Genomic DNA, 24,000 nt, shown 5'->3' with positions numbered 1-24,000 from the left:
TGAAGATTTATTATTTCCCTTTCCCGAGCCCCAGTAGTGAAGCAGACAACAGTGGCATTCATGCCGAATAGATAACGGTTTAGGTGTATCCTGCAGCAGGCCGTTGACGGACCAAGATGGGAATGCGAACGGCAGAGTGAGGTTTGGGATGCAGCCTTCCCGAAAGACAAATCCATGGAAGTCAGGTTACAGGTTTTGAGCTGCCAACAGGTTAGGTTAGATTTAGGACACTAGCGCCCCCGAGAAAATAGCCATCCTATTTGAACTGCCAGGCGGCTGGGGAATAGAGTACATACATTCATAAAAAGTAGGCTGGCCCTCGGGAAAGCATGGGATGTACCACGGGTGGGCAACGGATAAGGGAGGGGTGGAGTTTGGGGAGGTGGGGGGGGGGTGCACGGATCAGAACATCCCACCATTTGTGATACGAAGAGCGATAGGTGATGCCAACAAATCTAGATCAGTGATGGGGAGGCATTGCAGGGGCGCCTACGAGTCCGATATCAAGAAGAGCACGCTATTATTTCAAAGGGCCAATTTGACCTGACAGTTGTCCACTGAGCTCATGCCAACGACCCAGTGCACACTACGTGACTAGGACGATAGGGAGGGTAACCTCTCGGGTAACTCACCAATCCAGTAGCTTGGAATCCAAGTGATGGACTAGGGGGACCACATGTTAGAGGGTAGGGGTAAATTAGGATGTGGCCAATCGGTCAAGGGACTATGGGTGTTTTATTATGTATATATAAGTGGTATCCAATGAGGGTGGTGGGTTAACACTGTATATTATTCAAACCATGAGTGACAATCTCTTGACTTAAAATCCACGTATCTGCTTTGAACAAACAGAGCTCCATGACAGTTTGGTTCTACGGGACCTTGTCACCTTTTTCATTTTTGCATACAAAATAAAGCTTCTTGCAAAGCAGCACACCAAGCCTTTTTCCTTAGAGGAGTGTTTATTCTCTGGAGGTATTGTCTTATAGCCTCTCAGCCCCCAGATGTCTCCATGCCAATTTTCCTCTTCGCCCCAGCTTCTTCCATTAGGCAGCTTAAAAAGATCAGTCTTTCTGCATGGCAGGCACCATTGTGAGGGCCTGTGTAGAGGTTGAGGAGCCGATTAATTAACAAGGCCACAATGCCCTCCATTGCAATTGTGTGCCATTTTCTGATCCAACACATGGTTGTCATTGGCACATGTTAAGGTGGGGTCTACAGGCAGCAGCCACAGTTGAGTTATGGCCATTCAAAGCATAGAAGACACTTAATATCCCCGATAAGACAACCGATGATTCCAAAAATATTCCACCCACCGTTATACCCACCTGCTGGATTTCCGATGTCTCCAAGTTCAGATTCATGGGGCTCCATAGACATTGGGACAGCCTCTTCTTTTACCCAAGTGTTGATTGATGCCATAGTACAATGTCCTGTAATCAAATGGAAGGGTATCATTCCAACGATAACTAGCATAGAAACAACATACTGGCATGTATTATCAGCAAAGAATGACTGTAGCAATACGGCATTACAAATCTGCCAATGCTGTTTGCCAAAGTCAATAAATAGGTTGTATATAGACATGCTCTATAGTTGCTCGTTACAAAGTGTTCACATGTACAATTGCATAAAGTGTGCAGCCCTTTCAAATGGCATAAGAAGCAGCGCATTTAAATGGCATTACATTAATATACCCAGAATCATTGTTGAGTGATCACTGGCTCCCAAGATTAGGATCCTTCCATTGTCCCGCACATGATAAGGTAAGTGATGCATTGATTTATGGCTGCTCAAAACCTCAGGTTCCACAGAGTACGGTTTAGAAAACAGCTTTAGACAGCTATAGCCGTTTAATAGATGAGGAAGGAAAATTCTACATATTTCCTAAACCCAACAACTCCCGATTATGTTCAGTAACGGATATCTTGGTTTTAGTCCTTCCTACCCCTCAGTGCTAGGTGTGCTTTACAAATCTAAGTTATCAAAAAGGCTCAGAGTTCCTCGCCCAATGGTTGGAAGATTGTAACCCTCATAGAGCCTGCAGATCAACTACCTTGAACCTGCAAACCCCCAGTCACCTGGAGGAGACAGCTAACTGGTTAAAGCTGAACAAACTGAGGTCCTGGTTGTTGGTACAAGAACTCCCCTGTTTTGGACCACTGATTTTTGGCCGATGTCCATGGGCCCTTTCGCCCTGCACCCCCCCCCCCCCACCTTTCAGAATCTGGGGGTACAGATGACTTCTTCCCTCTTGATGCATGAACAGGTGGCAGCGATCTGTAAAGCTGGCCACTTTAAATTACACATTCTTCGGAAGGTGCTTACTTACATACCGGAAAGATTCCAGGCTCCCGTTGTGGCGGCTCTTGTGCAGAGCGCAGTGGATTACTGCAACTCACTATATTTGGCTCAGCCACGTTCTTATAAAGCGCCTTAAACTTCTGCAAAATGCCGCCGCCAGGGCCATTCTTCACCCTCCTTATGGGGCGCACATGTCCCCCCTGCTCAGACAGCTCCATTGGCTGCAGGTCGAAAAGCAGATTGGTTTTTTAAGTCCCTATACATCGTTCACTGTGTGTTTTTTGGCTTAGGGGCTGAATATCTTCCACTAAAATTCTCACAGTATGTTCAATCCCGCTGCCTTTGATCACAGTCGGCTTTCGTGGTGGCAGTTCCTCGCGTTGGCGGTCGTGCCTTTTTCTGTAGCCGCGGCCAAGGCTTGGAATGCTCTTCCTTCCGGTCTGCAGACTACTGTGGACCATCTTGTCTTCCGTCGCCTTTTGAAGACATATCTGTTCTGAGCCCTCAATTACATGCTATTGCTGCTAGCGCCATGGTGCCTGTTTGGCGAACGTGTGCTCTACAAATACTGATAACATAACATTCTGACTGTCCCAATGTTTAGTAAGAATGTTAATCCTTGTAGCCTCAACCTCCCTGAGTTGGAGCACTTTTGACTGATTGATATTTTATTTCTATTGCGCTCGTACACAAGTGTTTCAGAGCGCGACAAAGCAAGGGAGGGGAACAGGGGAGAACAAAACGGCGATCTTACTAGGCCCAGTGACATTGAGATACGCAAGTGCATGCGAGAGGGGGGAGGGGAAAAGTGCATGGAAGGGGTGGAGAGGTGGAAAGTGCAAAGCAGAGGAGAAACAGGTAAATAACAAATAAATAACAATGGCAAACAGTGGTAATGCAGCCAGCAATTTGCAAGTGCTAGGATTAAGGCAGCAGACAGGGTAGGTCTGATAAGTGGAGGAAGAAAAAGGGGGGGGGCTGTATGGGTACAGATACAGACCCCAGTGCAAGGGGTGGCCCGGAGGCAGTGCGGGAGGGTGGCAGGATGAGCAGGTACCTGGGCACAAAAGACAGGGTGGCCAGGTGCACGGTGCCAAGAGAGAACAGATCAGCAGGGGAGAGGGGGAGCGAAGGCAGAAGAAAAGAGTAATGTCTTGAGGTGCTTCTGGAGCCGGAGATGGTTTTCCTCAAGTTTTAGAGTGGCAGGGAGGCTGTTCCAGAGGGAAGCCCCAGCAGAAGACAGATCTACCCCCAGCTTGTTTCTTAGAAAAACGACTGTCCCCGAGTGAGTTGGAGGTAGAGGGGCAAAGAGCTCGAGAGGGGAGGTATTTGCGGAGGGACAGCTGAAGGTATTTTGGACCCAGGCCCCAGAAAGCCTTGTGGACAATGCAGAGGGTTTTGAATTTAATCCTTGCATCCACTGGGAGCCAGTGGAGAGATTTCAGAGCTGAGAGCTACGATCCCAGGGCTTGAGGCCAAGGACAAGTCGTGCAGTCCTGTTCTGGATTAGTTGCAGAGGGCAGAGAGTAGAGGCAGGTAGATTTAGAAAGAGGCTGTTACAGTAGTCCAAGCTAGAGAGAACCAGAACTTGAGATACCATGAGCTTCTGGGCGGAAGGAGAGGAAAGGCAGAGTACCTCTGAGGAGGTGCAGTCAGAGATTTGACTTTTTAGAGACCTCAGAGATGTGGGCGGAGAAGGAAAGGGTGGAGTCAAAGATGACCCCAAGGTTCTTAGCCTCGCAGGTGGGGGTAGGAGGAGGGCCAAGGGAGGCCGGCCAGAGAGTGAGGGGAAAGGATGGTGAAGGTGTGCTGAGGAGGATCTCCATCTTGCTGGCATTCAGACAAAGATCATTGGCGGCACACCAATCTTGAATGGCAACGCTTTGAAGCGTTCGGTTAAGTTTATGGGTGCTATATAAATGACCAATAAATAAACAAATGGATTTAGCTCAAGCTGCGTGTCATCTGTATATTGTGCATTTTGATGTCAAGGTTCCATATAGTGGTGGACTACGGCAGGGGGCAGGGGGAAGCCTTGTGGAACTCAGAAAAGCTACTCACCGTAGTGACACTGGTACTCTGTGCATACTCCCCTTTCCTCCATATTCATGTGATGTCCATCGGAACGGTCGACGGGACCGGAGCGTGTTGCAACGCAGTCTTTTGAATTTGGCGCATGGCAAGCCCTGCACAGCACATCCTCCGTGCACCCTACCCAACCGTCAGTCCCTTTAACCAGTGTGGGGGGAAGGTGGTGGCATATGGAGGTGTTTGGAGGGTTTTTCAAAGTCTCTATACAGGATAAAACTTGTAAGGCCACCCCATGGTTAGCAAGGTTTATTACAACCCCCGTTGAGCAAAGCCACTTACTGTAGTTGCATTACCAAGCAGCAAGGCTGAACTAAGGAGGAAGTGGGCATGCAGTGCAGTTAACATTTAGCAGAACAGGCAAGACCACACAGGTAAGTTATACAAAATAACACTCCTATTACAACACTACACTGAGGCACACTTTAAATATCATAGGTAGGTCAAATACTGTAGAACATATATACAACTCACAGTTGGTCACCCACATGGGTTACACACTACTTATAAAGTAAATAGAACAGACAGTTAATGTAAACTTCCAAAGTAGGGAGCAAGTGATGTTATCTCACCTGTAGGTCCGATGGCATATAATACACTTTAGAAGTCTAGCCCAAGTGTCTGTAGATCTTAGCGTCTTCAGGAGGACCCACAGAAGTACTGACCTCGGACACCACTGCGCTGGGACAGCCTCAGATAGCGTCACGGTAAGTAGGACTTCGCACCCAATGCAAACCTTATGGGGAGGGGGGGTGGGGGGGCTGGTCGATGGCTCAGACCCCAAACCCCTCAAAAGTTTGAAACAGGTACAGGCGACAGCAAATCACTGGGGAAAGCAAGGATCACCGTCAAAGTCATCAGGCAAGCTCGCCTGGTGTTAAGAAAGGAAGAAGGCAATGAATATGGCAAGGGAAATGTGCACGGAATCACACAGTGAACTACTTTGAATCTAACAACGTGCATACAATACCCAAGACTAGTGTATACTAAAACCCAAGAGTGCAAATAGAGTGAAACTATAATACCAATATATGAAAAGGGATGTGGGGTAAGCACTTAGAACCTCCTTATGACTGAAAGGAAAGTCGGCAAACTATGCTATTACAGATACTGACAGCGCTAAGCCCACGTAAGGGCAAGCAAGGACAGGATCTGTGAGCTGACACTCTGGGTGATACTGAATAAGGAACTTAGAAACAGTACTCACAAGGACCAGAAAGACAACTTGAATGTCAGTAAACCCACGAACCCAGTTGATCAAACAGGGACCCTGAAGGCTATAACAGCAATGGGTGGAGGAAACTAAATACATAAAACCCTAGTCAAGGGGCAAGTAGGAATAGTGATTTATAGAATAGTGAGGAAAACAAAGGGCATTCACACTGGGACTAGTACAACAGCACCCCACACCTAATAATCAATGGGAAATAAATGCAGAAGTGCAATGGAAAACATGGAATGGATCCCAATAGAAAGTAAGGATCAGGAGCAGGGAAAATGATATCACAAAAGGAAACCTTTACCACCCATCCAAGGAGAAAAGGCAGGAAGCTAAATCTATAAAGGGAAAGACTAATGCATCAAGTTTTTCAGTAGCTAAGGACAGCTTCAAAGAAACAGATAACACAGGCAAATTGGGCAGCATCAAAGGGTAAAGCACAGAGAAAGGCTGCCTGCAGACAGAGGAAGACAGAAAGGGAAATCCAGAAAGCAGAAATCAATTGAGCACATAAATTCGAAATCCAGGGCAGAGGAACAAGAAACAGGAACTAGGAACCAGGCACAAAAACTAGGAACCAGGAACAAGGGACCAGTCACAACAGGAACACTGCAACAATGACCAGCGCTGGACTGAAGTAAACTGAGGCTTTTAAAGCTCCTTAACGAGCACACCCCTCAGGTGTGCCGCCTGCTGCACCTGCAGCCACAGGTGTTGCCTATCCTCCACCCAACCTTGTCCTGCAAGGGAGGAGGTGAGGCAGTGAGCCAGGCATTCTGGGAAGCATAGTCATTAGATTAACGTAGCATGCTGGCTGCCAAAAACCTGGAATGGATCCGGAAGGGAAGTAACTTGGAAAATAAGGTTTTAGCGCTCCCAATTCATCACAGCACTGTAGCATAAGGTTCGGAGGAAATGTCCAGTAGGGAAAAAACCCCAAAACATGCCCCCAAGTGACGGGAACGGGAGTGAAGGGAGCGAGCCGTGACACCTGGTCACGGGTTCAAAGTTGGTAACCCCAGGTCATTTTTGGAAGCTTCTGGTGACCTCAGATTGTAGGCAGGATACATGGGATTCGGTTCCACGACAAAGAAGGGACCCTCGAGGAGATCTTCACAGATGCACTTCTTGCATTGACCACAGACAGGGCCAGGGGACACTCGGCAATTTAGCGGTTGAACTCCAGACATTCTGCAGGCAGGTCTCGAGGTGGAGGGTAACGCAGCAGATTAGCCCCAGCAGAGGCTTGGAGACACCCATGTCGAGTTCCAGCCGTTTGGGCAGCCCAAGACCATACAACGGAACCTGGCTAGTTTCGGGCTTTGCAAAACAAACACAGCGGGGCAGGCTCCAGTGGTGGAAAACTGGCAATCAGCCTCAAGCAGGATGGGTGACTGGTTGGTCTTACTTGTCCCAGGGAGGAAGGCAATTCTTCCCTGTCAATTAGAAGGTTGAGGTGCGCAATGCAGTGGTTTCTACTCCTACACTCTGGAGGTCTGAGGACACCCCGATGTACCTAAAATGACATTGCAATAGGGATGCTAATGGCCCCTAGCAGCATATGGTGGGGGTGCTGCCATAGGAAAGCATGAGGATTAAAAAGACTAGAGGGGGAATCGGGGGGGGGGGGAGGTTCCCCTCTTCACTAGATGGTCCAGTGAAGCCCAAACCAAATGACATGCAGGAGGTGGGTGAGACAAAAAGGCCTAACTCACCTCTGGAGTCAGAAAAAGATCCCAGAGAGTCCAGCAGTAGTGATGGGAGTCTCAGGACAGAGAGGTAAAGGTTTGTAATAGAAAAATCTCTTCAACAGGAGGCAGGGGACTATGGACTAAAGGTACCAGTGTCACTATGGGGAGTAACTTTTCCGTACTCTTACATCCCCGTCCCCTTTCCTCCATACGCATGGAGATTACAAAGCACCCCCAAACCTGAAAAATGGGAGACTGGCACCTTCATTTCTGAAAAGGTTCTTTAGGACTGCCTGCCCGAAAGCCGCTTCACCTCTGGAAGTATAGTCCAGTGAATAATGCTTGCAGAAAGCATGTGGTGTAGCCCAAGTCGCCGAGGTACAAGCCTCTGGTAAGCTACAGACGCAAGCTTCCGACGCACCAAGTGAGCATGAAGCCCTTTTGTGAGTATATGCCTCCAGAATCGTAGACACCATCCAACATGCAATGGAGGCCTTGGAAGCAAACCCATCCAGAGGAAAGCCTCTAATACACAAACATCTGTGTGCCCTTACACAGTTATTTTGTTCTCGCCAAGTAGAACTTCCTGGCCACATCCAAAGTGTGAAGAGCCTTTCCAACATCTGTCCGACAGGCAGCAACGGTGCCTCATTCATGTGGGGAAAAAAACAAAAAAATCAAAAAAAATAAATAAATAAAAATCGCTGACCACTTTGGTAGATAACCCGGTTTCGTCTTTAGACCAACCTTGTCCCTATGAAAACTAATGAATGTAGGGATCATCAACAGACTAGGCCATACTGCAAGGTCGCTATTAAGACCTGTGGGAGGGAACCCCTGTCAATACAATTGATAGGCGGTGTCGCCACCGGTGGAGGTAGGGTCCAATATGGGTGTAACGACTCCGATCATTAAAAAGCAGACCGCAAGTGGGGAAAATGCCCACTGCCCGTCTCAGATTACCACAGAGGTTTCCCATGCTAGTGAGGCTGTTCATAAAGCCCACAAGAGGCAAGACCCTGAGACTTAGTGAATGGCTTACAAAGTCACTTAAGGCAAACAAATCATTGAACAAACGATTTCCGGTGACTTTCCCGAATCTACCTCAATCAGGGAGCAAAGTGTGCCCGATGGGATGATATCGTCATCCCTGGAATGCCCTCTGCTAAACCCCTGAATCTCGCTTTGCTCAATACCAGGTCACTAGTAAAACACACCCTGGATGTCCACCACTTCATTTAAAAGCATGACATGGATATGATGTGCATTACAGAGACATGGCTCTCAGATGCCCATGGCCCGTTATAGAGCAAGTGGCCCCCCCCCCGGCCGCCTGATTATGTCTTTTTTGGGAAACATTGTGACAAGTGCCTGGGTGGAGGAGTTGCGATTCTGTGCAAAAAGAATCTTGGGATGTATGAGGTCAAAGTGGAATGTGATGGGTGCGATATACTGCACACTAAGATTATTCACAACCATAATTTTAGTATTAATTTTTTTAGTACTTTAAAGGCCTGCTGGGGAATCCCCCAGGTTCAATGAAGACGGTATTCATCTGTTGTCGAACAACGAACACCACTGTAATTCTTTTGGGAGATTTAAATCTCTGGAGAGGGGATCCGAAAGACAGAAAAGCCTTGGAATTAGACATTTTTAAACAATAAGAACATTGTCATCCATAATTCCGAACCCATGCATATAAAATGAAATACCTTAGATTGGGTGGCTACCCCTAGTGTGTGGTCAGACCACGCCTCCATTAATTGTCAGATGCAACTCCCCTTGCCGTTTATGCAACAACATGAGCTGCCACGTAAGGTATTAGCCTGGAACTATCTGGCCATTACATCTGCCGATCTGGCAGGTTGTATGGATGCCCTGATGACAAACTCTAATGATACGGATCACCGGGATACTCTTACAGATAACTACAATAGAAACAGGATGACTCTGCTCGACAGGCTAGCCTCGATTAGGTCAAGAAGTGTAAGGGATGCTCCTAATCATCAAAAATGGTCCTCCCCAGAATTGGCCCAGCTAAAAGCCAATAGGAGACAGGCTGAGCACGCCTGGCTCAAAGATAAAAATCTCATAAATAAAGCTGCAAAGAAATATAAGGAGAAAGAGTACAAAGATAGGATTCTCAAAGCTAAGCGCAATCATCATAACCAAATAAATAGGGCAGGGAACCAAACAAAGGAACTCTTCATACTTTTTAGAACATGGGAAAAACCCACAGTTCTTAACCAGAACATTAATCCATCTAAGGAAGACTGTGAAAGAGTCCAAAGGGCCTTTTCTGATAAACTTCTGCATGCCAAAAATAAGATCAGGGAAGAGCTGAACAGGCTGAGGCCCGCTACAGCGGTGGTTGACACCGGTAATGGGTTACAAGATAAGGTGGTTGACCTTACTCCCCTCCAACCGCCCCCCATAAGACCTCCCCCGCCCCCCTGGCTGGGGAACAGAATCAAGAGGCATCCCCCACCCTGTTCAGTTTTCTACAACATCAATCACGGAAATTGAAGTCATCCTTAAGGCTATGCACCCTACCAACTGCCCAGGGGATCTTTTCTTACAAGGTCATTTTGGAACACTATGACATCTTTGCCCCTTATCTGTGCAGATTTGTTAATGCTTCTTTTAAACATGGTTTTATCCCACAATCTATTAAAGGTGTGGTGGTGACCCCACTGTTGAAGAAACAGGGCCTGGATCTTAACCATGCAGCAAACCTACGACCTATTTCCAACACTGTTTTTCCTAAAGCTGGTCGACAAGGTGGCCACCACGCAGCTCCAACGATATATGGAAGCTGCTGGTACTCTACATTAGAAGCAGTCCGGTTTACGATGCTCCCACGGCACAGAAAGCGGATTGATAGACTTACAGATCCAGATGCTGACGGTGCTGGATGAAAGTAGATCAGGGCTGCTGATTTTGCCCGATTTATCATCAGCCTTCGATCTACTGGACCACAAGATCTTGTTAGAGAGATTGGTGGTTACTAGGGGTTTTTCCGTGGAGGCGGCCAGATGGATGAGATTGTCCCTGGAAGGTTGTAGATCGTGGGTGTACTGGGGAGACAGCTCACCAGAGGCGGAACTCATTGTCTGTGGAGTTCCCCAGGGGGCATGTTTGCCCCCATCACATATATATTCAACCTCTGTGTTTGGAGTTAGAGAGATGGGGTATTTTTTTCACTAATTATGCCGACGATTTTCAGCTGTTGGAGATTATTGGGAGCCATGCAAAGGATCAGGAAAAACTTAATAGCCTCTATTGCGTTAAAGAATTGGATGTCGACAAATGTTTAAACGCTGCAAAAGGTAGGGCCTTGATGAGGCTTTTGCCAGTTGCCTGATTGAGGGTAGCCAGATTGTAGTAGCTACCAAAGTGAAGAATCGTAGTACATACATGGAGGCCATGAATGCTGATGCCATGTGGACTTCATTGTAAAAAAACACAAATTACTATCGTAGAGTTAGGCAAGATTGTATGCAGTACTCTTTGGGTGCACTACACTAACCTTGAGCTCCTGGTAATAGGGACCCAATCTTTGGTTTAAGTCTGAACTACACAGGTTGGTAGTGTGGCTGAGCAGCCAGGCCATCTCAAGAGGGGTCAATGTGAGCAGTAATGTGACAGAGTTTCACAGTAACGGTTATTCAAATAAACTCTTACACTCAAGGTTTCTTGATAAAATAATTAATTTATTTCACAGTCAGTTGTTTAAGCCGCCTTCAGAAGGGAGCAATATATGTAAAAATTAAAATATACTTCAAAACACACTTAGTTTCTCTAAATCAGATGATACCCATTGTGGATGGCACATAAGACACTTCCAACACCCTTGTAAGGACCCAGACATGGGGAACCACACAACCCAGGAATATGGAAGGGAGACATACGGGCCGGAAAAAGAATCAAACGCGACCTGTATGATAGGCGAGTGGTGGGAACACACAGGTAAACCCAATGTACCCTGAACAGAGGATCTAAATGAGTGGGAGAACACAACAACAGTGCTTGGTAAGAACTCCGAACAGCTGACCATGGGTCAGCCCGCAGAGACGAGGTTACCGAAACGTCCTCGCGAGGACGAAAACTCTGACTATACGGGCCGAGAGACAGAGAGCTGTGTCCAGCCGGAAAGGTCCCGCCTCGCCAGAGCGACACTGACGGCAAGTCGGAAGGATAGCCGTCCCCACTGGAACGAAGCCCTCAAGTTCTCGGAGTGAGAAGCAGAACGCCGAGTCCAGCCGGGGAAGACTCGCCTTGTCAGAGCGGCACTGACGACCAGCAGGAGGGAGGAAGGAAACTGTAGCCGCGATGAAGAGCGGACTATAACCGGCCGCCGGATAGAAGAAGCCCAGTCTCCGCATGGAGACGCGGTCCGCGTGTATTGCAACCACGAGCAGGACACCAACCACATGTCCCGCGGACTGGAGGAAGCCGATCTGCTTCAGCAAAGACACAGACCCACAGGGGGAGTCCTATTACCGGGGATACATAGCCCGAACATGGGGGCAGCCAAAACAGCAGACACTTACCTGGGCGGCAGCAGGACATTCAGGGGAACAGGGTCAGGGAAGAACATGGAGGGATGCTCACCAGAAAAAGGGGGCGGGGCCTACAGGGGTTTTTATGCTCCAAGACAGGAAGTAGACCCTGATTGGCCCATTCTTACCTGCCTATATAAAGAGCCAGATAGTTGGAAGAGGGGTGCTCATTCTTGTTCTCCTTGCAGAGCCGATCAGTCGTGGATTCCGGAACGACAGGAAGCACCTGGGCGTATGAGGACTAAGTGGAAGAAGATTGTCAGAGGTCCTTATAGCATGCCCTACAAGAAAACAGAGGAAAACATTTGCCCCACAAAACGAACACACAGAAGGACGCTGGGAAAAGAAATTTAATTTTGCTAACCAGCATTATTTGGTTAAATTTGAATAAAGACCAACATTTTTCTTTCCCTTTAACCGCCTATTTTGTCTCATTGTCAAAACCCTCAGGTGATTTAAATAGCTAGGACACTGTGGACATTGATTTATCACTGGTACATTCTGAGTGCATAGGTTAGATGGGGGAATAAAACAAAGGTTAACAAATAATTCATAAACTGGCAAGTACTTTCCAAACCTTCCAATGCAGATTAAATTAACCCTTTCCTGGGGGAAAGTCCAAAGCACAAAGGCAGAGGTAAAAGAGGAGTCTCTCAGGGAGCCAGGACAGCCATTTTTGATTGCACAAGGTCAAGGGGAGCTGAATATCTTCTTTGCCGGTAGGTAAAAAGTATTGCACAATGTTTTTAGAAATGTTTGTAGAAAGTAGAACACTTAAAGGGCCACAGGCTGGGAGGCTTGTGAGGGGCAGCAACTCTGCAAGGTAAACTTTGGACACCTGCTCTGCAATGGGAAGGTTAGTGGCAGCAATGGGAAAACTTCAATTCAGCGGTCCTTCAGTTTTTCAGCTCTTCACGTCTGACAGCAAACAACACAGTGGTTCTCAGATACCACTTCAGACCTTGCTTCTGGGGTTCAGCACTCTGTTGAGGTGGCTCAGGCATGGTCGGTCCTGCATCAGGGAAGTCCGGAGAATCTTCCTAGCGCTCGCGACTGACTTAAAAGCAGCGCACACAATCTGGTGTTCCTCTCCCTGGCACTTCGGTTCCAGCAGCAGCAGCAGTGGAAAGACAGCCAGCTCCGAGAGGATGTCCAGACCGGCTTACTTTGAAGTTGATCGGTCCCACCAATTTATGGGGAGAAGTCGTCGTTGCAGGGCTTCTCTAGTCAAGGCGAATTCGGAGCTCCAGCACAGCAGCAGGGCTTCACCGGGCCAACCAACAGTCCAGGAGTTGCAGCAGGTGTCTCTTTCAAGTTCTCCTTCGGATTCCTTCCTCCAGTGCTCGACTCCGCCTTCCAAGCCAAAAAACCTCACCTTTTATGCAGATTTCTCCCATTCATTCCAGCCTAGCTGTCAATCGCACAGCAGGGTGGCTGTCATTGCCGGATAGCCAGCCGGCCAATCACCTTTGCATGCATTCCTGTAACCAAGGTGATTAAGCACAGGGATTTTCAGGCACCTCCCTCACTTCCTGCCCCTGCCAGACATACTGCAGGTGATCGATTACAGTCAAAGGATCGATTACAAAAGGCGAGAGTCAATAGGGACGAAAACCAAAAGGTTCACATTTTTTTTAAATTATATATTTATTTTTGGGTTTCCGTGTAGGTAAAGTGTTTTTTACCACAAAATCAGGGGTTGGGGGGGGACCCCCCCCCCAAAATATATATATATATATATATATATATATATATGTTTTCGAACCTTTTGTTTGAGACTATTGACTCGAGCCTTTTGTCATTCGACCCTTTGCAGTCGATCCTTTGACCTATAACCCATACTGCAGCCAGAGGCAGGCTTCACTCGTGAATCCCGCCAAAGACAAAACAAACAAAGGGACCAAACGTAGTTTGGCGCGCAGAGTAAGTCTCAAGGACCTTTTCAACAAGAAATGGCGAAAAAAGAAGACCGGGCCATTTTGACAAAATGGCCACCCATGGGTGCTTTACTGTAGCTGCCAACGCAGCCCACAGTAAAAACACACAATGGTAGTAAGAAGTAAACCACTGCCACCAGCCATTAATTGTATAAAGGGTAACATAAAAATGTTACATGAGAAACTAGACAAAGGGGATGTCTAGTCTTATGTTTTTGGCCCTCTTTTGGGTGGTTGGATTTAGAATTATCTTTGTCATCTTTCTTGTGCTGCTTCCCCTCATCCCCAGAATCCTTGTGAGTAGCCCTGTTGGCAACCCACAAGTCAGCAGCCTTAGCTAACTTCTTGGGAGCAATCTCTTTTGAATCAGCCAAGTGCTGTCTTAAGTAATGGCACGCCACTCTACAAGATGCTGCGCCAACCTTCCTCCCAACCGGCGATCCATGGGACATGGCCTCATGACTGAGCTGAAGCGGCTGCGGCAGTACCTGAGGGCAAATAGGCAACTGCCCGAGCGGCCTTGGCACCTAGAGTACCCTGTTTTCCACCTCTGGTACTCCTACGGTAGCCCCTTTGACTTGCAGCTCCTCTGGATCTACCAAAGGATGAGTAATATCGAAAGGAACCTCCCCTCCATTGCTGTCCCCTAGGACGAAAAGGCAGAGGTTGGCGAACTGCAGCGCTCAACGACTTTGCTGCAGCTTTGGAGGTCTGCAACCTCTCAAGGCTCTCGTCAGCCTTGCTTCCAAAAAGATGTTCACCATGAAAGGGCATGTTGAGGAGCCGGGCTTGCACATCAGGAGCAAACCCCGACTTCCGCAACCACGCAAACCTGCTTATTACGGTGCTCGCCGCCATGGACCCGCTGACATAATCTGCCATGTCCAGACCCGACTGAACGGAGTCTCACATGGCATCCTTGCCATCTTGCACAATAGCAAGAAAACCATCCCGTTCCTCCCCTTTGGGAATATGATCAGCCGCTAACGAAATACAGTTCCAGAGTGTGCGTGAAATGTGACAAGGCACACACGGAGTTGGCTGCCTGAAAAGCCATACCCCCCTGAAGAAAACACTTTCTTCGCCCAGCCATCAAAACACTTGTCGTCCCCATCAGGAGGGATGGTAGGGTACGGCACCTGCTTTGCTGGGGCCGTAGCTGCCTGCACCACCAAACTCTCCTGAATGAGGTGCGCGGTCAAGTAGCAGGGGTCGCTACTGGCTGGGCAGTATTTTCGCAGCAAAGACTTGCTCACTGCCGGGAGACTCTTCGGAGCAGTCCAAGCCGCTGCCACCGTTCCTTGCAAGGCCATATGGAATGGCAGTACCGGGTCAGTTGGTGGACCTTGGTCGAGGATATCCATCAGGTCATCCTGCAGAAAATCCACTGGTGGCGCAGACCACCCCAAGTATTCCGTTACCCTCGACATAAGGTTCCGGTACGAGGACTCGGCATGAGTGCCAGGCTCAGGCCTATAGAACTCCACCTCCGGAGAGGTGTCCAGACCACTGGCGTCGTGCAACGACTGATGCAGGTCTTCAATCTGGCTATGACCAGACAATCTCGTCTGGAACCGCATCAGGAACCATCCCTTCCTCAGATCCTTCATCCACCTGAGAAATATAATCCAGAGGCTGGAATGAGGGCACAGAAAAAGGGACAAAGACATTTTTAGCCTTGGCCAGAGCCTTTCTAGGGGGTTCCACAGTGCCACGGGGTACCTCCGACAAAACATCCTAAAGGCGTCGATGGAATCGGCGACGATGTCGGGCGTGGCGCCGACGAAAGTCCGAGGGTGGAGCCCCGAGCGTGTCCTTTGACAGCCTGGGTGCTGATGGCATCGACGGCTTCCTCAGAGGCGGAGCCTCGAGAGAGTCCCTCAACGACCTCGGCGCCAAAGGCGTCGATGTCTTCTTCAAAGACCTCACAGGCTCTGACGGTCTCGAGAGCGTCGAGGACCGGGACCTGGAACGGGCATGTCTAGAGCGACCATCCTTGTCCCACCGGGACCTCTAAGGCGACCGGGGATCGCGACGACCGCTCAAGCCCAAAGGCGTACGAGTGAGTCTCTAAAACGGTCACGGCCGGCGTCTTTGGACGGCATGGACGGACAGGAGCCCTGCAAAAATCTCCATCTCCTGCCGAAATTAATCCCATTCTGCAGGAGTGGAATGCTTGTTGGGACAAGCAACCCGCCGATGGGCGGAGTCCTCGGGGAAGGCGACCAGTGACGGCGCTTCCGCAAGTGCCTTGAAGAGGCAGAGGAATGGCGGGACCTACTCCGAGACCCCCTCCGGACCGACGACAATGCAGAGTCGCCCCTCGAATCGTCAGTTGAAAGCCCAGTGGATCTAGACTTCCGAGTCTTGACCACCTTACCAACAGAAAGCTTCTATTTACGCTCCCGCAAGCCTTGGACGTAAGCAACTGGCAGTCTACACAATCATCTGTGTCGTGGTCCTCACCGAGGCACCAGAGGAAGGCATTGTGCGAGTCAGTCAACGACATCTTGGACCCGCAGTCCCGACACTTCTTAAAACCCGGCCGCGGGGTAGAAGACGAAGACATCATGGATCTTCACAAACTAACAGTTTCGAGGAACCGAAAGAACAGAACTCAGAAGAACCGAGGCGCGCCGAGATCTCCGAAGCGAACACGTTCGAAGAAAAAAACGGAACTGAGGCTACGGGCATCGTGCGTCCTACTTATAACATCCGGTGACATCGGCTCAACGGAGGCCCTCAAGGACAGTATCGACACAAAGATTTTCCACAGCTGCGGTGATTACTGTCAGATATGGAATACGTCGGAGGACCCAATCCCCTCGAAACAAGGATTGGGACCTTCCAGATGACGTCATGGAGGTGTTATTTCGGCAAGAAGGCCAGCAACAAAATCTCTATAACGTTGGAAAACGTTTTGCAACTGGTGTAGAGAAAAGAATACTGCAGCACTTGGTGAACTCAGTTGTGCTTTGCAGGACAAACGTTTTTGCTTTTTGAGAACCCAGCACTGCGAGCCGTGAGGAGGCTCTTGCCGGTGCCTGTGCTTCCTGGAGGAGGCGGGCTTCTGCGAGTCACGTGACGTATCACGTGACCTTGTTACCAACAAAACGCCGAGCCATCCGCCCGAGGGGCGAATACTGCAGCACTTGGTGAACTCAGTTGTGCTTTGCAGGACAAACGTTTTTGCTTTTTGAGAACCCAGCACTGCGAGCCGTGAGGAGGCTCTTGCCGGTGCCTGTGCTTCCTGGAGGAGGTGGGCTTCTGCGAGTCAGGTGACGTATCACGTGACCTTGTTAACCACAAAACGCCGAGCCATCCGCCCGAGGGGCGAATACTGCAGCACTTGGTGAACTCAGTTGTGCTTTGCAGGACAAACGTTTTTGCTTTTTGAGAACCCAGCACTGCGAGCCGTGAGGAGGCTCTTGCCGGTGCCTGTGCTTCCTGGAGGAGGCGGGCTTCTGCGAGTCACGTGACGTATCACGTGACCTTGTTACCAACAAAACGCCGAGCCATCCACCCTCGCGGCGTTAAGCCCGTAGGAGACAAGCCCTCTGGCTGTTGTGCGGCTGTTTGGCACAAAAAACTACATGTGACCTGCATGAGAATCAACAGCAGCCATTAATAGCCGAGGTGAACCTGAGGTAAGGTCTACATCGTTACAATACTTGTTCACGCAACGTGAGACTGCGGGAAATTATATCCTTTGATCACGCTGTTTTCTCTAAGTACGACTTGATAAAAGCCTTTTTCCCTCAGACCTGAAATATCTAAAGCGACTACCTAGCACCACATCCTCATCCTCGGTAGTAAGCACTTCTGAGGCAAAGTGACTAACTACCCCCAGACTTATTTTAATTTGTAGACACATCGCTTATCACTTTCTACCAACTTTCTACCAACAAACGGTGTAGACATCACAGATTGTTGATTAAACCAAACTTGATGAAACTTCGCAGCACTAAAGACATGGAAGGGGCAGGGAATGGATCGTATTTAAACCAAAGCAGTGAAATGATCATACCAACTGCTCAACTCGCTCAGGAGAACGCTAATCTGATGAATGGACAAAAAAACTCAAGCTCTGGTACATGCTGGTGAAAAACATAGTACTCCAACAAAAAGTCAGACAAAGAAAAATCCAAATATCGCTATAATGAATAACTGGAAAAAAGGGTTAGAATACACTATTTCAACAAGAAAAATACAAAGTAAAATAGAAAACCACTTCGGGAATAAACGACATAAAAGCCACAGTGACATCGAAGGCGAATCTTTTATTCTCTGGGAAGACCCAAGACACTCCCAATCCCCGACCTCTAGTACAGAAATACATATTGTTGCAGCACATCTGGAAAAAGAAATATGTACCTCACCTGAGGAAGATAATGTATTCATCCCAACCCCACAAAATCTACAATCCTCATCAACTGTTGCACAGCTAATGCTGGAACAAAGGGACTTAGAAAGAAAAGATGACGAAGAAACAACAACGAATCCAAATACAGACACATTGAAAGCACTGAACTTTGTTCTTAGTTCATTGGTTTCAGTTTTTGAGATGCTAAAAGGAGAGGTCCAATCGCAAAACGGGACATTGCTAGAAATGACTAAAGAAATTTCTCTTTGTGACTCTACTCTAGTGGGCCTGGCAAATGCCATGAATACAAAACTGAGCACCCCAATTCAGGCACTGAATATTGAGATTGTAAAACAAGGACTCGACATCTCCTCGATTCAGCAATCACTGAAAGAAAAAAATCAAATTGAAAACCAAAACAACACACTTTTGAAAGAGATTTTTTCAGCCTTAAAGGGACAACTGCCCCCAGCTCAAACAGAAGAAACCCCAGAAAAAATTCAGGAATACTCACTGGAGGACACCCCACTTTCAGATTCAATAATGGAAGAATTCTTAAGACTAGCTACAGTACTAGAGGAAGAGGCAGATACCGGAAAAAATATAAAAGATACTAAATCTGATAACCCAAAAGCCAGTCAGGCGGAAAAACCTCAGGAATGGCAAGAGCAAGGGGAACAAACATCAAGAGGCAGAAGAAAAAGGAGAAATCGTTTGGCAAAGAGAAAGAGTTCTAAATCTTTACAGTCTAAAAACAAAAGTAAACATAACAAAGGGTTGAAGCAAAACAAAATTGAAAAAGAAAAAGGTAAGATCCAAGAAAAAAAACAATCCGTTGGGATTAGTGAGGAGCAGGACACTATTGTGGGCGACTCTAAAAACCCTCGTATTGGCATAAAAGAAAATAAATCCAAAATAGGAAAAGGAATCCAGAAGGTCAAAATTGACATCCCGACAAAGGCCAATTTTACTAAAGACAAACAATTGGACGATATAGTTCCAATAACAAAAGCAAGCATTGGCTTACAAACAGAGGAGTTGATAGGACAAAAAAACAATCTAAAAAAGAAAAGCACAGAGATCGGAAAGGATCTGAAAAAACAGATAAATCTAGAGGAAACAAGCTCAACCTCAAAAAGAGAATATAGCCAAAGTAGTCAAATGGGACACAGAAAAGAAGGCAGTCAGCAGCAAAAAGACCTTATGGGAATGTCACTGCCATAAACCAACAGGAAAATTGGAAAATTGCCCCCATTTTTCTAACAAAGAAGCCGTTGGCTTTCAAGGACCCAAGCACAACCCTTCCAGGTGTAACTGCTCCAGCAAACATGCTGGGGAAAAACACACCTGAAATAAATGACAACCAAACCAAAAACGGAGAAGGGAAATTCGTCAAACTTGATACCCAGATGCATTGTGAGGAGAATGCTGCAGGTATCCATTTACTCTCCGAAATATGCGACAAACCAACAGAAAATACATCAGTGGGAAATGCCAATGAAAGGATTTGGTTGAGACTGCGCTCAAACCACGGCCACTATAAATCCTTAAATCGGGGAGTGATTCTGAATATAATACAAAAAATAGGAGACCTCCACTCTTTTAAATCCAATGACATCGAAAGCGTGAAATTCCCGCTATCAAGTGATCCATTCCTGGTTGAACTCATTATGACCTCAGCAAACGCAAAAAAGGATGTCTTGCGAAACTCAATTGAGTTGGAATCCTATGGACTGGAAGTTTCATGCAATGATAAGAAAAACAACACTATGGCCAAACACTGCTTTCTCCCACGCCCAAACAAAGAAACAATATATCAAAATGATGCAATCCTTACAAAGCAAGGAAATTTAGAAAAAGACCTCAAAACAAAAGAAAACACCCTCATGTTCCTATCAGACATATTTTCAGAAGTTCTGAAGAAGTCGGGCCTGGGCACACAACGACTTTAGAAAGAACCATGTCAACGTCTTTAGTTGGAACACAAGAGGCTCTAGTGTCAGAGATAAAGAAACAAGGTCACACTTATTCAATCAGGGGGATGCGATTCTTTTACAAGAAACCTGGTTGGTCAATCCGCTAAACATTGAAGGGTATATAGTTCACTGTCTGTCAGCCGTACAAAAACCGTTGGGCCGCCCCTCAGGAGGCTTACTAATAGCACTAAAAAACCAAGTCTTTAAAAATGTAAAGGAATTATGGAAAAATCCACAGGGCATTCAGGCATGCAGAGCCGAAGTATCTACACAAGAAACTACGACAACTTGGGTCTTTGTAAACATTTACTGGAACCCTGCAACATCGAAACTAGACTGTTTTCTAGAGAACTTAGCATCTCTATTCGAACTATTAAAAACAACCCTAGTTTCTAGTAAGATCGTGGTAGCTGGAGACTTCAACACGAATTGCCTATATCCCCTAAAAGGAGACCGAGAAACCCATAGGAAAACTACTCTGGGAAAACAATGGCAGGATTTTATGGAACAATGGGACCTCCACATGGTAGTGGGTTCACAGGAGGGTGTAAAAGAACCATACATAACCTGGAGAAGAGGGAACTCATCTTCAGCTTTAGACTATATCCTTGTTTCAAAAACTCTGCATGCCTTGCCATACACATTAAAAATAAAACAGGAGCCTGGCAGTGACCACAGTAGATTGGAGTTGTCACTCGAAAATATTTTAATGACAGAAGCTGAACGAGAACTACAGTTGCTTGAGGGGAAGAAAGGAAAACCTAGAGTCGTAAAATATAAAGATGGGGGAACCAATCTAAATGGAAAACTCAAAACGATCCCTGATCACATATGGAAATCACATTGTGATCCACACCGATTTACCAACTTCCTATGGGCAACCTTAGCACCCAAATATTTAGCGGGAGAAGCCAAACAGAAACATCTGCATGCCTTTGACGAATCCATACAAAGAAGAAAAAGAGAGTACAGGAAAACGTTAAGAGTCATCAAAAAGGCAGGACTTTCAGCGGAGGGTATGAAAACTGAAATAAGAACCCAAAAAAGCAAACTACAAATCATGGTCGATCTCTCATAATGCTCTTCGGATGCAAACAGATGGCAAGCACATACTTAAAACACTCAGAGAAAAAAATAGCAAGAACTTCTGGGAAGTAATGAACCAGTTTGAAGGGGATCATGCACAATCATTATGTAACTTAGTTTCAGAAGATGGCTGGGTGAGCTACCTGACAGAGACATTTAAGAGCGACGAGACCCGTGAATTTATACCCAAACCAGATACCCATTGGCAACTCAATTTCTGTGAAGAAGACATACGGGAAATTATAGCCAACTCCTCAACATCAAAAGCCTCGGGTCTAAACGGCTTGACCTATCAGGCACTGAAAAGTGAACCAACATTGTGGTCAAAATTACTATCCGCTCTCTTTAAAGAAATACTAAAGCAACAAACCTTTCCAGCTTCCTGGAAAACGGCCCTTATAATACCCTTCTTTAAATCTGGGGATCGTCGTATCCCAATGAACTACAGACCGATAGCATTGCTGGACATTGAAAGCAAAGTCTTCATGAGACTATTACTAACTCATGTCTCGAAATGGGTCGAAGACTAACATTCTATCACGCTTTCAAACAGGATTCCGCAAAGGCCACTCAACATCTATTAATGGCCTGATTTTAAACATCTTGAATGAGCAAAAAAGAGGGGGGAAAAAACAAATGCTGTACGGAGCCTGGATAGATCTATCTAAAGCTTTCGATCAGGTTGAACGAGTCCTACTGTGGGACAAACTCCGGAACTGGGGAATGCCAGAATCTCTTCTATCAATTTTAGTGGAACTTCATAAAAACACCAATCTAAGAATACGGCTCGACGCGATGGGTCATCTGTCCAGACTAGTTGAAGTTAATAGAGGTGTAAGACAAGGGTGTTTGGGGGCGCCTCTGTTCTTCAACTTGTTCCTGGCGGATATGGGCCATTTTTTAGAAACGTCTGCTTTGATAAGCCCAATACTAAATGGGAGGGAAATCTGCTGGTTGGCGTATGCAGATGACATAGTTCTCCTCGACAGAACACAAATTGGGCTACAACACCTACTTGACAAACTGGATGAATACGTAGGATTAAATAAATTGACAGTTAATCCATCTAAATCGAACATTTTGATTTTCAAACACCCATTGTCAAAAGCAAAATATATAAACTGGAATATGGGAGGAGAACGGATTAAAACAGTAGAAACCATAAAATATCTGGGATATAACATCTATGCCCATCCAGCAACATACAAAGTAGAAAATGAAGTGTCAGCTAAAATAACACAATTTACATCACAGATGATTAAGTTAAATTATAAATTTTGTAAGTTCTCCATTTTGCCCTTGGTAAAGCTCTATCTCGCCAAAGTGGTTCCAGTTGTTCTATACGGACTGGAAGCAAAACCGGATCTTTGGTTCATAAACTGGGACAACTATGAGGGTCGCCTCTGGAAAAGAGTTCTGGGTCTCCCAAATTGTGCAACCTTAAAAAGCCTAAGATTCGAACTAGGCCTAAAATCTCTAAATTGTATGGCCGACTGGAAGCTCATTTCACTGTTCAGGGAAATAACATTAAGCAAGGACTCGACGTTGTATGGAGACCTTAAACACGAAGCATTATTGAAAAAATCTGCTATTCTCATTTCACTGGAAAGGAAAACGTTGGAAATGCTAAAGAAACTGGATTTAAATGAAGAGACTCTGGCTCTAAATCCACTTAAAGTAAAATGCAGACTAGAAGAATGGGACTGGATTGAAACAGTGGAGAAAGTAAAAGAGGACCCAAATCAAAACACATTTTTGAGGGTAGATAAGAAACTAGGATCTCTCTCATGCTATCTACTGAAATCTCCAAATAGAAAGTTGCGTTCAGTCTTCCTCAGAATGAGACTGAATCTCGTCCACTGTGGGGCTGTTCTGGTAAAACGTAATCAAGGTCACATGGCAATAAAATTATGCTCAATCTGCTCAAACCCTGCCAAACAAACGTTAAAGCATATTCTAATGGATTGCGAAGGCACCTGGCCACAGCGATTAAGATTCTTTAGAGATCTGGTACGGAGGGAGGAAGACATAGCAACAGACTTCCTCTGGGACAGAATTATCTCAGGAAAGAATGCTGCACTTACGTTTGCAGCAATCCAGGTGCTAATAGAAAGTGGTGTGACAATCTAACACAACGATCCAAAAGGATAAATGTACCTAAACATGGTATTCATAGGACTAGAAAATTTGGCAGGGTTGGTGGACTATAAGAAATTTCAACACAAGTTGGTCCTGTTTATACTTAATGCAAACTGTTTTGTAATGTTTTTCTTTTTGTAAAGGCTTAAGCCAAAACAAATAAAAAAAAATAAAAAAAAAAAAAGAAGAAAAGAATGTTGATATTTTCTATGTTCTATCCCGGAAGTCTTGTCCTTTCTCTTGTCCCTGGTACATAGTAGCCTAAATGTTGGGACCATTAAAGGTTATCTTGCAGCGCTTTCCATTTTCAAGCGCTCTTCAGAAGAATGTTACTATTTTAAATTCCTTTGATAACACAATTCTTAAAAAGGGACTCAGTAATGTGTTCCCTCCTTACCCTTTCCAAGTCCAGGTTTGGTACCTTAACCTGGTTTTAATGTTTTTAACGTGTGCCCCTTTTGAACCCTTGCACAATTGTCCATTAAGGTTGTTAACATTGAAAAAGCTTTCCTGGTTGCTTTAACATCTGCAAGAAGAGTGAGCGAATTGCAGGCACTGTCTTCTGGGCCACCCTATACTGTGTTCCACAGGGACAGAGTGGTATTGAGGGTTAAACCCTCATTTTTGCCTAAAGT

At 46.4% G+C, this 24,000-nt stretch overlaps 1 protein-coding gene across 5 annotated transcripts in view; it reads right to left on the bottom strand.

Moving 5' to 3' along the window:
• Window positions 1-24,000, bottom strand: part of LOC138489346 (zinc finger protein 391-like) — a 116,342-nt gene that overhangs the window by 34,985 nt on the left and 57,357 nt on the right. For 3 of the 5 annotated variants that reach the window (XM_069617062.1, XM_069617060.1, XM_069617064.1), the window contains one exon: window positions 1,317-1,433. In XM_069617062.1, coding sequence (XP_069473163.1) covers window positions 1,317-1,433 — 117 coding nt within the window. The remainder of the gene's footprint in view (window positions 1-1,316; window positions 1,434-24,000) is intronic. The other 2 variants (XM_069617063.1, XM_069617061.1) reach the window with 1 other exon arrangement.

The sequence above is a fragment of the Ambystoma mexicanum genome, chromosome 9 (genome assembly GCF_040938575.1).
Source record: "Ambystoma mexicanum isolate Mex_15411 chromosome 9, UKY_AmexF1_1, whole genome shotgun sequence".
NCBI lineage: Eukaryota > Metazoa > Chordata > Amphibia > Caudata > Ambystomatidae > Ambystoma > Ambystoma mexicanum.
This window is presented reverse-complemented; position numbering and strand designations above follow the sequence as displayed.